Genomic DNA, 12,594 nt, shown 5'->3' on the forward strand with positions numbered 1-12,594 from the left:
CACGCCTGAGCTCAGTACTGAGGGGTGGAAGTCCTCAGCTCTCTGCTTCAGCTCCAGGCGGGCTGCTGGACAGGACGGTGGTGGGATGGGGGCTTGGGCCAGCCCTGGAAGGATGACTGTTTTTGTTTTCTTCCCCTTAGAAGGTCTGTTTAGCCCTTGGATTGTGAGGGTCCCCAGAAGACTCTACCTCCCACCAGGCATTTGGGTGGAGCCTAGGAGAACCCAAAGTCAAGCAGCACCCACCGAGAATTCAGCTGAATCAGTATCTGTTGAGTCAAGTCAAACACCATCTCTGTCTGGCCGGGGAGGACGCTTCTGTGTGTGGAGAGCGAGCCATGCTCAGCCTGGTTAGAGGAGAGCCGGGCCTCTCTCAGCACGTCCTGGGCGCTCCCTCCTCGGGGCAGCCCGAGCCCCTCGCACGTATTTCCCTCATTCACTGTTCGTGCCAGATTCAGATAATTGCCTTTCCCATGGGACTGTGAGCTCCCCAGTGGCAGGATCTGGGGCTCATGCACATTTCTACGATCAGTCCCTTGCTCAGTGCCTGGCCCACAGTAGGATGCCCCACAAATATGTGTGTGTAAGAATGAATCATTAGCAACCTCGGGGGTCTGAGCTAAATGCCTTCTGAGTAGGACAGAGGGAAGTTACAGGGGCGGGTAGGGCAGCGATCCCCGCGGGCTTGGGTCCGAAGGAAAGCCCCCCGAAAGACGAGGATTTGCCTGACTTCCCATTCGCCTTGAGGCACTGGACGGGTTTCCCTCCCGTGGGACAGCTGAGAGTGGCCTCTCCAGCACCCCTCCTCCATCCTCCCTCCCATCATCTGTGCTTCCTCCTGGGTCATCCGCTAGTCCTCCAGTGCTGTGTTGGAGCAGGCTCATGCTGACAGCTCGTCCCAGCACCCTTCACATTGGTAATAGGATGGGAGAAATCGGCAAACACTACGAACCAGTGCTTTTTCACTGTGGAAGAACCAGCTGCTAAACTTTTATCAGCACACCCTTGCAATCCACTCACTCACCTACTTACTGCCTATCCATCTCCTTCCTTCCTTCCTTCCTTCCTAATCTCTCTCCTTTCTCCTTCTCACCTATCTTCCCTCCTCCCTTCCTTCTTTTTTCAATTCTTTTATCCAGTTCTCCAACTATCTGCTCATTCATCCATCCATCCGTTTATCTATCCATCATCCCTCCACCCACTCGTCCGTCATCAACACGTCTCTTATTCATCTATTCATCCATTTTCTCATGCATATTCATCTAGCTTTGGTTTCTTCCGCCCATTTATCCACGTGTCTGTCCATCCACCCACCCACAAATGCTTTCTGAGCATCTAGTCTGTGTTGGCTTATTCCTAAGGTTCAGAATCTTTTCCCAGATTTCTGGAAGGTGGTTGTGTGAACTCTAAGAACAGGCCCAGCCAGCATTGGTGTGGATCTGTAAGCAGAGCCCTGTGGCTTTTCTGTCTGCTCCTTCTTGCCCTCTCTGCTCTTTTCTCCTCACGGCCTGTTCTCTCAGGTAAGAGAGACATAATCAGAGGAGAGAGGGGCATGTCCCCAGCCAGCGGACCAGGACAGTACTCCACTCTCTCTCCCTCTCCTGTTTCCTCCAGGCCTCAGCCAAGAGCCCAGTGAAACTGGGCCTGGCTTTTTGAGATGGGATTCTCCACCCCAGAAGCCCCCTTGAGCTCTTAGCCAACTTGCCTGTGAGTTCAAACAGAAGGGGGCTTCTTTGGGGGCTGAGGACAGAGACCTCAGGTGGGAGGGGAATCCCCATCCCAAGCCAGCATGCCCCACCCCCAACACCACCCCCACACACCTCCTCTTAAAACTCAACTGCTTTGTGAGCCAAGCTTGTCTCTGCCCTTTTTTCCCAGGGGCTGTTATTGCAAAGGATTAGCTGTTCAGCCTGGCGAGCCAAAGGGGCGGGGGCCCGTGGAGCTTGACCTGGATTCGAGGGGAAGGAAGGGAAACCCACTCCCCTCTGCACGGCCCAGAACCTGCCCCACCAGCCTCACCCCCGGTCTGCTCTGCCCTGTGGGAGAGGCACAGCCCTTTACCCGGTGGAGGTGTGCTGGCTTCCCAGGACCCAGGCAGGGCGTCACAGCCCAGAGGTGCCTGGGAGGCATGTCCTATAAGAGCTGAGGGTCCCCAGCATTCCTGCAGGGAATCAGGGAGAGGGAAGGATGGAGTTGTTTTTCTCCCTTTTCTTCCTGAGGTCTGTATTTACATGATAGTCATACATGAACAGCTTACTTCGGAGATTATGAGTCCCACACTCCACTGGTCTCATTTTGGAGGGTATTACCTGTGGCCTGGTCCAAAGAGGACAGGCAGATGTTTTTCTGAGTCACACAGCAAACCTACTGTGGAGACAGGTGAGAGTCCCTGAGGACCCAAACACCTGGCCTGGCATTGCTTGGATTCCCCTGCTTGCTGTTTCTCTGTCCTTTGGATCCAAGCAGGTTCTGACCTGCTCTGGTACAAAAACTTAAGATCTACATGTACCTTGTTAGGGCCGCTGGGATGGGAAAGACTTTCAGAAGCCTTCTTCTGGTGAGGCGTTTGGCGGCTTTATGGCACCCTAGCTGAAGAAGGGACTTTGGAATCTCAAAGGCTTCGGGAGTCAAATCCCAGCTCTCCCACTCCATGTAGGCCAGCAAGTTACCTTTTTAGAGACTCAGTTTTCTTGTCTAACAAAAAGGGATAATTGAACGGGTTGTAGCGAGGCTCAAATGAGCTCATGTATGTAAAGTATCGAGGACGGTGCCTGGAAGCTGGCAAGTAGGGTTCAGTAATCAGTAGCCATGTCACTCCACGTCCTAAAATCCAAATCAAACTGAGCCCGGACTTCCCTGTAAGGTGAGAAGCAACCCCACTGTCCCGGGGTGGACAATCCGTCCTCTGAAATTCAGTCCCGCAAATTAGGAGGCTATTTGGCTTGTGTGACCCAATTAATAGCCCTCTGTCCTGCGGGCCTCGGTGGACACCTCACCTTCTGCCCCAGGGGCCCCCGGGCTCAGCAAAGCCTGCCCACCCACGAGAACGGAGGGCCCCCTTCCCTGACGAGAAGCAAATGCGTCAGACGGAAGCAGCCCAACTGGTTGCTGAGTTGTGGAAAATAATTAAGCTGGGGGAGAAAAAAAAGCACTTCTTCTAAAAATCAGGTGAGGTATGAATGTGCAGGGCGTGGCTCCCGGTGTAATTAGCTGCTCTGCTGGCTGCGGAGCCGCCTGCCTCTCCCCGGCCCGTTGTGTCAGGCCGGTGCTGCTGCCCCTCCCTCCGCGGCCTCCGCCCCCTCCTCCCCGCAGGTGTGTCCCTGGGCCCGTGGCTGCCCGCCCCACTCCCCGCCGAGACGCCCGCCGGAAAGGTCGCCCACCCTGTGGCCCCAGTGAGCCCCGAACGGACCAGCCCAGTGACCTGCGATGGAAGCTGCAGATGCCTCCAGGAGCAACGGGTCGAGCCCGGAAGCCAGGGATGCCCGCGGCCCATCGGGCCCCAGTGGCAGCCTGGAGAACGGCACCAAGGCCGACGGCAAGGATGCCAAGACCACCAACGGACACGGTGGGGACACGGCCGAGGGCAAGAGCCCGGGCCCCACCCTGAAGCCGGGGGAAGGGAAGAGCGCCCTGTTCTCGGGCAACGAGTGGCGGCGGCCCATTATCCAGTTTGTCGAGTCCATGGACGACAAGAACTCCAACTACTTCAGCATGGACTCGGTGGAAGGCAGGAGGTCACCGTACGCGGGGCTCCAGCTGGGGGCCGCCAAGAAGCCACCGGTCACCTTTGCTGAGAAGGGGGAGCTGCGCAAGTCCATCTTCTCGGAGCCCCGGAAGGCCACGGTGTCCATCGCGGAGCCGGGAGAGGCCCGGCGGAACAGCTACCCCCGGCCCGACGCCGGCCTTTTCTCACGGTCCAAGGCGGGCTCCGAGGAGGTGCTGTGCGACTCCTGCATCGGCAACAAGCAGAAGGCCGTCAAGTCCTGCCTGGTGTGCCAGGCCTCCTTCTGCGAGCTGCACCTCAAGCCCCACCTGGAGGGCGCCGCCTTCCGAGACCACCAGCTGCTCGAGCCCATCCGGGACTTCGAGGCCCGCAAGTGCCCCCTGCACGGCAAGACCATGGAGCTCTTCTGCCAGACCGACCAGACCTGCATCTGCTACCTCTGCATGTTCCAGGAGCACAAGAATCACAGCACCGTGACGGTGGAGGAGGCCAAGGCCGAGAAGGAGGTAGCGTGCTGGGGCCCCTCGCTGCCCTTCCAGGCCTCTCCTCCCTCCCCTGCCCCTCTGGCCTTGATTTTCTCCGCTGGGCTTCCTAGGGTGTGGGGCTTACGTCTGTGCTATCCTTGGCTCTTTCAGGAGACATTTCTTTCCCCTCTGTCCCTCCAGGCTGCGGGTCAGAGGTGGCTCCCCAATCCCCTAAGGTCTCAGGAGACAGAGGCATTTCCTAGATGAGCAAATAGAGGCTCAGAAAGATTGGGGGTTTGACCGAGTTCAGTTCACATCAGGGAATAAGACCCAATGGTAAGAACTCCCTCCTGGGCTCTGCCTGGCTGGGGTGTCTCTTCTTTTTGCTTAAAGGGAGAGAGAATTCTTCCCACCTGAACAGGACTGGCCCTTGGGGATGGGTGGTGGGTGAGGGAAGACATAAGAAGGAGGGAATTTTGGGAGCCACAGTAAGGTCCTTTTGGCTGGCTTTGCAGTTTGTGTTTGCGGTACAGTGGCTGCTTGTGTCTAATTCCCCATGGCCTCCTTTGTCCTTGTCTCGGCTGGGCCCCCTGTGCTTTGCGTGTGTGGTGGTGTGTGGACATGCCTATGCCTGTAGATGGACACTACCAGTGAGGGTGGGAGTTCGAGTGTAGACGGGGTGGATGTACACAGACCATCTTCCACTTACCGATGGTTCGACTTTACATGGTGTGAAAGCGATAGACTTTTAGTACAGTGCAGTATTTAATAAGTTACCTGAGATGTTCAGCGCTTTATCATAAAACGGGCTTTGTAGTAGATGATTTTGCCAATCCGTAGGCTAATGTATGTGTTCTGAGCATGTTTAAGGTAGGCGAGGCCAAGCTATGATGTTTGGTAGGTTAGGTGTATTAAATACATTTCGACCTATGATATTTTCAATTTATGGTGGGTTTATTGGGAATCAACCCCATTGTAAGTCAAGGATCTTCTGTATATGTGTGTGTTTTACGTGCATTTTGGTGTTTATGTGCATGTTGATGTTGCATATATTTGCGTATGTGATAGGTGAGTGTGTTTGCGTGAGTTAAGTAAGTGATTCTGCCTGTACTTCCACGGGGCGGAGCAGAGGCGAGTGGAGGCTTGTGCATGTAGCTCCCCTGGGGAGGGTGAACTGGGCTAAGGGCCCAGCTGTGGCTGCTGCCCTTTCCCCACAGACGCTAGGCCCACTGCCCCCTGCAGCAACACAGCTCTCTGCTGTGGGCCACCTCTCCGGGACAAACCCTCCTGGCCACCGATGTAGGGGACTCGGCTTTCTTCAAGGGCCTCTGCACCCCTCAGAATGGGGCAGCACAGGATCCCTCCCTGCCCAGCCTCCCTGACCACGAGTTTGTTGACTACTCTCTCCCTGCACCTTTCGCCCACACCCCTGGGCAGGGAGAGACGCGTTAGAGATGGGAACAGATCCTTTCCAGAAGCCTCATTTGGCAGGAAGAAGGTGTTCCCAGCTTCCCCCATCCTCCCGCCCCAGTGGCTTCAAGTTCATACTGGGAGACAGAGACAGGGCAGGGGCCTTGAGTCCCTTTCCTAGGGAGCTTACTCGGGAAGTCCAAACAGAGCAAGGGGCAGCCATCCTCATCCATAGCCACAAAGGAACAGCAGAGCCTCAGGACAGGTTTTAGGATATGTGACCGAGTCCTAGTCCCAGTTTTTGCTTCTAACTAGCTGTCAGGCTATGGATACGGCCCTTCTATTCTCTCAGCCTCGGTTTCCCTATATGTGAAACCAAGGTGTGGGGATAGATTGTTGCTTTTCAAATTACCCCACAGAGCCCTAGGATTCTTGGAAATGCCTTTGAGGCCTCAGGGTGGGGCAGGGGCAAAAGGTGCCGGGAAGGCAGAGGCTACAGCCTCCCACCTTGACGGCAAGCAAAGCACACTCTTACTGCTCTGTTTTCTATGTAGAACTCAGCCCCCAATTTTATCTGAATCAATTGTATCTGAAATCTCCACTTAAGAAAAGCCTGAATGCCCCTGGAAGAGGTGGTTCCGGTGGGCAGAAGGGTCCTGGGCAGCCCTGTCTGGAGGCGGCAGGAGCTCAGAGTTCACGTTCTGGTGCGGGGGCTGCTGTGGGACTCACAGACACAGTCCCTGTCCTTGACGACTCGTGATGTAGGTCAGGAGGCAGAGCTCGGACGCACAAACAGGACTGGGGAGCACCTGCCCAGTTACACGGAAGCAGCTGTAAGTAAACACACCCCAGAGGCCAGACGGCAGGCCTGGTGGAGTATTGGCCATGCTCCTTCACCTTGCAGATGCGACACAGGCCCAGAGAAAGGAAGGGACCTGTCTGAGGTTCTTGTTTGAGGAAGAAGCCCCTAAGTCCTCTTCCAGTGTTTGGGAGCGCATCCAGAAAGGGCCCTGAGGAAAGGGGATTCAGGATACGTGTGCTTTAGGAGAAAATGCCAGGTCCACTGGGGTAACTTTACTGGGGGGATCATTGGGCAGCCTGTGTGTGTGTGTGTGTGTGTGTGTGTGTGTGTGTACACATGCGTGTGCCTGTGGCACGGGGAGGGGCAGGGAGAGGCAGAGCCAAGCAGCCAAGGCTCTGAGCTGGGGCGAAGCACTTTGTCTAGGCCTGGCTCTGCTGGAATGTCAGATGTGGGGGTCCTTAGCAGAGTGGGGTTAGTGGGTCGATGGCCAGCGTGAGCAAGCACGCCAGTCCTGGCATCCTTTGAGGCATCTCCTGCAGACCCAAACATCGGCCCACACATAGCTTTCTGCAAGGAGCCCTGTGCAGAACCCGTTCTGCAGGCCTGCTGGGGAAGCCTGGTGAGGTCACCTCGGACCTGTCTCGGTTGGTTGTGTGGGGCTGTAGATGACACCTATGACTGTGGCTGCTCATCTCCTGGGCCTCAGCTCTACCTACAGACTCCCAGCTGAGTCCTTGTCAGAAAAAGGGCATTCGGTGTGGCAATACGACAGTGCCTTCCTCTGGTGGCCCCTGGGTCAGAATGTTTCCAGTTCCACCCAGATGTCACAAGGGATTTCCTAAATATCTCCTGTCCACCCCCCTCCCTCTGGACATCTCCCAGGCTAGGTTAGGTGGGCGAGATTAAAATATTCGTGTGCGTCCCTTTCTGTGTCCCTTCCTTCTGTCCATCCCAACTCTCTCCTACTGCAGCACACCAGGATGCTAGGACCCCTCCCAGGTGGATAGCCACCTGCTCCGGTGTGGCCCTGCCCTGTCGTGGGTCTGGCCTGGGCTCTGGGGTGATAGCAAGACAAGGCATGTGTGGAGACACTCAGCCGTGAGTGTCGCCCGGAAGGGGCTCAGCTGCAGCGCCTCGTCCTCTTTCTTGACTCCAACATTGTGCTCAGCTCCCTTCTCTCCCCATGCCCCATGGCTTTGTTTTTCATTTCATTGCCCAATTCTTCCATGAAGCCTGAGCCACCAGGCTGCTGGGCACGGGCAGCCACTAGCCCTTGAGTTTCTGAGCTGTGCTGGGCTGGGCGGGAAGGCTCTTCGGGCAGACAGCAGCGGCTGGGATTCGGGAAGAAGGGCCAGGCTAAAAGTCTCGTCCCCTGGAGATCTTGGGGGAGAACGCCTGCTCTGGGGCAGAGTGGATGAGAAAGGAGGTGGGATGCCTCTCTGGGTGCTGAGAGGGAAACAAAATAAAAGAGGTTTAGAGACAGGAAGCAAGGGTGGAAAGTGACAGGCAGGCCGGAGACAACCCGGTCTCTGCGGAGCACACCTGTGTGCCAGGGGCTGGGTCACTCCTGACAGCATCCTACGGGCTGAAGGTTATTGCACCTATTTTATAGGTGAAGAAACAGGCTCAAAGATGCCAAGAGACTGACACAAGTTACAGCACTCAAGAGTGACAGAGCTAGGAATCTTCTCCGCCATTTTAAACCTTTCCGTTCCTGTAGGATTGGAAGGGTCTCTTTGGGATCACTGAGGCTGGTGGCTCCTAAACAGCAGTCCTCAGACCAGGATCACCTGGTGAGCTGGTGAAACACAGATTCCCAGGCCTTTCCCCGCGATGCTCTGATTCAGGGGGTCGGGACCTGGGCTCTGTATTTTTAAGTCTCCCTTGGGGATTCTAATGCATAGCCAGGTGGGAATCAGAAATCTAGTCCAGTTTCACCATGAGCAAGTCAAGGCCCAGGGAGGTGAGGTGGCTTCCTCATGGGCCTGCCCCTGGTCTGCAGACAGCCAGGGTGATGTTTCCCTGCCCTGTCTGTTCCTCCCCTGGGCTGAGGCTGGGAGGAAGCAGAAGCAGCAGTGAACCCCAGTCAAGCCGACCAACTGACACTGGGCTGTTTGACATCTGGGTGGAAATGGGGAAATCTATCCAGCATTTCAGATTCTTATCCAGATAATTACCATTTGTCTGAGAGTACAAATTTGGCAATTAACTGGCTCATTTGGCAAATGTCACAGCTGACAGCCCCTGTGGTTAATTCAGGCTAGTGGAAGATCATGGCCAATCTCCCCTTGCCTGGGGGCAATGCAGGTACATCTATCCAGGTAAGTGCTCAGGTGTGTCTGTGGCTGAAGTCCCCATCCAGGCCAAGGCACTGCCAGCTGCTGTGCCACCCATCTGCTCCCAGGGAAACCTCTGCTCACCCAAGGCCGAAGGATTTCAAGGCTGGGTGGCCCATGCAGGGCCCATCCCAGGCATCACCAGACAAGTGTGGGAGAAGGGAACAAAGGAGGCATTTAGGGACAGGCCTGGGCAGGGTGAGGGAATGGAGCGGGGAGTAGGAAGAAGTCAGGAGGCAGGTGTGGGCCGGGGTGGGGCTGTGGGGAGCTGAGGCCCTGTCACACATCAGGGGCTTCAACCACATTCCAAGGGAGGAGGCAGAGAGGGAGGCGAGGCGAGGGGGAGGATATTGGGAGGGAAAGGGGGGCCACGAGAAAGAGGTAAAATTGCCAAATTGCACCATCTGAGAGATGGAGAGAGCCTGGGTGGGGTTGGCCATCCAGGCTCTCTCTGAAAGGGAGGGACAACGTTGCAGACGACACAGAGGCTAGCCTACAGTCACTGCTTCTTCAAGCCACATAATCGGATCCAAATCCTGTTGTTGCAACTTGGCCTCACCGTTTTCTAACCGTGCGAACTCAGGCAAGCTACGTAATCTCCCTAGGCCTTGGTGTCCGCATCTGTAAAGTAGGGCTAATGCCACTTACCTCCCCCGGGGGCTTTTGCAGATTAAAGGAGGAAATACCTGGCACATAGTAGATGCTCAGTAATCAAAGTTACGTTCCCTCCTTCTCCTAGTGCTGAAGAACAGCCCAACATCTTTGGAGCTTTCCCTGATCTATTACTTCCTGTGCAGGGAAAATTGCCAAAAGCAGCATCCCTAGAGGTCTCACCCCACACGCTCCTCCCCCTGCAGGGTAGGACTCATCCCAGAGGTGAGAAAGGACTGTTCTAGCAGCACAGAGTTCCCGGTCCGAGGTCCCTCCCTAGAGCTGCTGTGTCCTGCAAGTCTGGTCTTGCAAGGCGTGCTGTGGGAGCAAGGCCCTTCCCAGCCCGTGTCCGACTTCCTTAGCGCCCCAAAGAAATAGGAGGCCTCGTCTCTCCTCTACCCTGACCGATTCTTCCGCCCACTGCTGCAGACAGCTCGTCTCCGCTTCCAACCCTGCCCTCACAGGTTTGCAGATCACCTGCAAACACCTCCGGCTCTCCTCTCATACCTCAGCTAGCCCCGCCGCCTTCTTCCCTCACTCTCTCACAGGGTGGGCTCCCAGGGGCTGGCCTCTCTCTGCCCTTGGCCTAGACACTTCATTGTTCTAAGCCCCACTGGATCCTCCACCCGCACACTCAATGCATCCTTCCTCCCGCCTGGCCAGCGAATGCATGCTCACTGAGGCGACCTTTCCTCATCTCGGCCCCAGCCATCTAGCTCCCAGCCGGTCTCCCCCGTGCACTTCTGCTCACTCCAGGCATTTGTCTCCTTGGCCTTCACCTTCTCTGGTCAAACCTTCTCCCACTGACAGGTGGTTAGCCCACCCTCTCCCCTTTTCCTACCTCCACCCTGTTTCCCCCACCTTCCTCCAATCTTCGCTTGTCCACGAGCTAAGCTCTGTCTTTGTCTTAGCCTCCCCTTCCCCCCTGCACTCCTCTCTCTTTACTCTGTATTTGGACAGTGCACACACTACATCTGCATCCCAGGCCAACGACACACACCATCCTCACCGCTGAACACCGCCCAGACCTCACCCGACCACACCTGCCCGCTCCCCTCGCCTGCCTGTGCCTGGCTCACCTGCCCACCACTCCCACTCCCTCCTCTGGGCATGGTGCGGGTGAAAGGACCCAGCACAGCACCTGGGCCATGGAAGGTGCCCACTCAGCAGTGACGATGGGGACCACTGTTCGGTCAGTGCTCGCTATGTGCCAGGTTCTTTCTGGGAGCTTCCATCCCTGATCTGAGTCCCTCCCACAGCCTCCCTGGAGGTGGGCCTCTCACCACGTCCATGGAACAGATGGAGCTACTGAGGCACGAGAAGTGAAGGAACTGGCGGAGGCTCTGTCTGGTCACCAGGTTCCAACTGCTGATTCCTCTTCCTGTGCTGGGGATGAGCTTGGTCCTGATCCCCATTGCTCATGTCACGGAAGGTTTCTTTTCCCCATTTGTGACAAGCCTAAGGGTGGGAGGGACATACTTCTGTTCTCTGCTTTCCTCCCCACCAAGCCTTGTTCTCGGGGTGCTGAGGGGGGGTGAGAAACTGAGGCGCCAACTCCTCCATCACCAAGCCCAGTTAGGAGGTCTCAGCTGCAGTGGGTGGGAGGCCTCCTGCTGTCCCCTCGACCTCAGGCCTCACTCGGGGGCTCTCCAGGGCTGGGAAAGTTGCCTGGGACAGACCCATTGTCCAGCCTCTTGGCCTCTTCCTCGCAGCTCAGATCCACCTGCCACGCCCGGCTCCCCAGGGGCCTCCTTGGCTGCTGGGTCTGTCAACCTCTGTTTCTGGGCTCTGGGGCTCTGCATCCTCCGAGTGTGAGGGTCGAGTCCCCATGTCAGCGGTGGGTCTTCCTCCCTTTACTCTCCACCTGCCCACCACTGTGTCTAGCGGCTGCTGGCTTCTCCCAGCCTTTTTCCAGAGACCAGGCCAAATCCCCTCCTTGTCTCCTTAGAGTCTTCTCCTCTCAGCAGCCCTTCTCCGTCTCTGATGACGGCACGTTCTGTGTTATGGGATTTCCAGCCCACTGCTGGGATTGGGGGCAGATGATTACTGAGAACAACTTAGAGTCTCGTTGCCTGGAGAGCCCAGCAGTGTGGTGGTGCTGGGGGCAGGACATGGGATCGGGGACTGTGTCTGGGGAGCTCTGTGGCTCCTGCCCCAGGCCTGCCCCACCCTCTGGGCACCTTTTCCCACAAATCCAGGGAAGTGCTATCCACCACCGGGTCCATTCCCTGGAAGCCTGCAGCAGGCACCCCATGGTACCCCAGCCTGATGGGCGTTCGGGAGGTGGGCCACGTGGTGAAGCTCTGAGCCCAGTGCTCGTGACTCCTTGCTGATGGAGCTCACATTCCTGCTGGTTTGTGGCTTCCTCACCTTCACTAGGCTTTTGCGTCACTCAAAGAGACAGCCAGAGAAAGGGGTGGGACTCTGCATTCAAAACCCAGTTGTATGGGGAGGTCGTGAGCAATGCAAGGCCGCCTTGCATGCCTTGGTCCTCCTGCCTGTCAGGTGGGGCTCACCCATCTGTCTTCCAAGCTGGAGGGGCTTTGAGAGTCCTGGAGGGGAGCCCAGCAGAACAAAAGAGGCGCCTCTTGGCTTGAATGGGATTGGCCTTAGCTTTGTGCCGCCCCTCCCGTCTCTGTTGTAGCTGCTTTTTGGATAATGGCGTTTCCCCGAGTGGAAGGCAGATATAGATATGGGAGCCAACGTCCCATCGCCCTCCTGATAGCACCTCCTCCAACTCACCCTACACCCCAGCAGTCTGCATCCTCCCCTGAGCAGGGGTCCCTAGAACTCCCCCTCTCAGCCTCATCCTCTAGCCTTCTCCTTCCCCAGAGACGCTGGGTAAAAGTCCCTGTCTTGCCAAAGCTGCAGAATACATTCCCTTTCTCATAAACAGGTTTGTGGCCGTGCCTGCCCAGACGGAGCCTTGCCAGCGGCAACCCTGGCTCCTGCTTGCAACACAGGCCCACGTCATGCCATAGAAACGTTGTGCACTGTCACTGTCATGAGACACTCCCCAGGGCTGGGCTGGGCCGAGCTGGGCCAGGGCCCCTTCCTTTCTCTCCCCAGTGGCTCCAGGTCCACTGAAAGGAGAAGAACCCCATAAATGAGCTTTCCTCCTGCTCATGTTGGGTGGAGGAGCCAGGCAGAGGTTCAGCCCGTATAAAGATGTGGCTAGGATGTTTGGCCCTGGCGGCCTGAGGGTACGGC

At 56.7% G+C, this 12,594-nt stretch overlaps 1 protein-coding gene across 2 annotated transcripts in view; it reads left to right on the top strand.

Annotated features, from left to right (window-relative positions):
- Positions 1 to 3,214: 3,214 nt before the first annotated feature.
- Positions 3,215 to 12,594, top strand: part of TRIM29 (tripartite motif containing 29) — a 98,170-nt gene continuing 88,790 nt past the window's right edge. The window contains exon 1 of one of the 2 annotated variants that reach the window (XM_045556270.1): positions 3,215 to 4,227. In XM_045556270.1, the coding sequence (XP_045412226.1) occupies positions 3,424 to 4,227 (804 nt within the window). In that variant the 5' untranslated portion in view covers positions 3,215 to 3,423. The remainder of the gene's footprint in view (positions 4,228 to 12,594) is intronic. The other variant, XM_045556269.1, reaches the window with a different exon arrangement.

Source organism: Lemur catta, chromosome 7, assembly GCF_020740605.2.
Source record: "Lemur catta isolate mLemCat1 chromosome 7, mLemCat1.pri, whole genome shotgun sequence".
NCBI lineage: Eukaryota > Metazoa > Chordata > Mammalia > Primates > Lemuridae > Lemur > Lemur catta.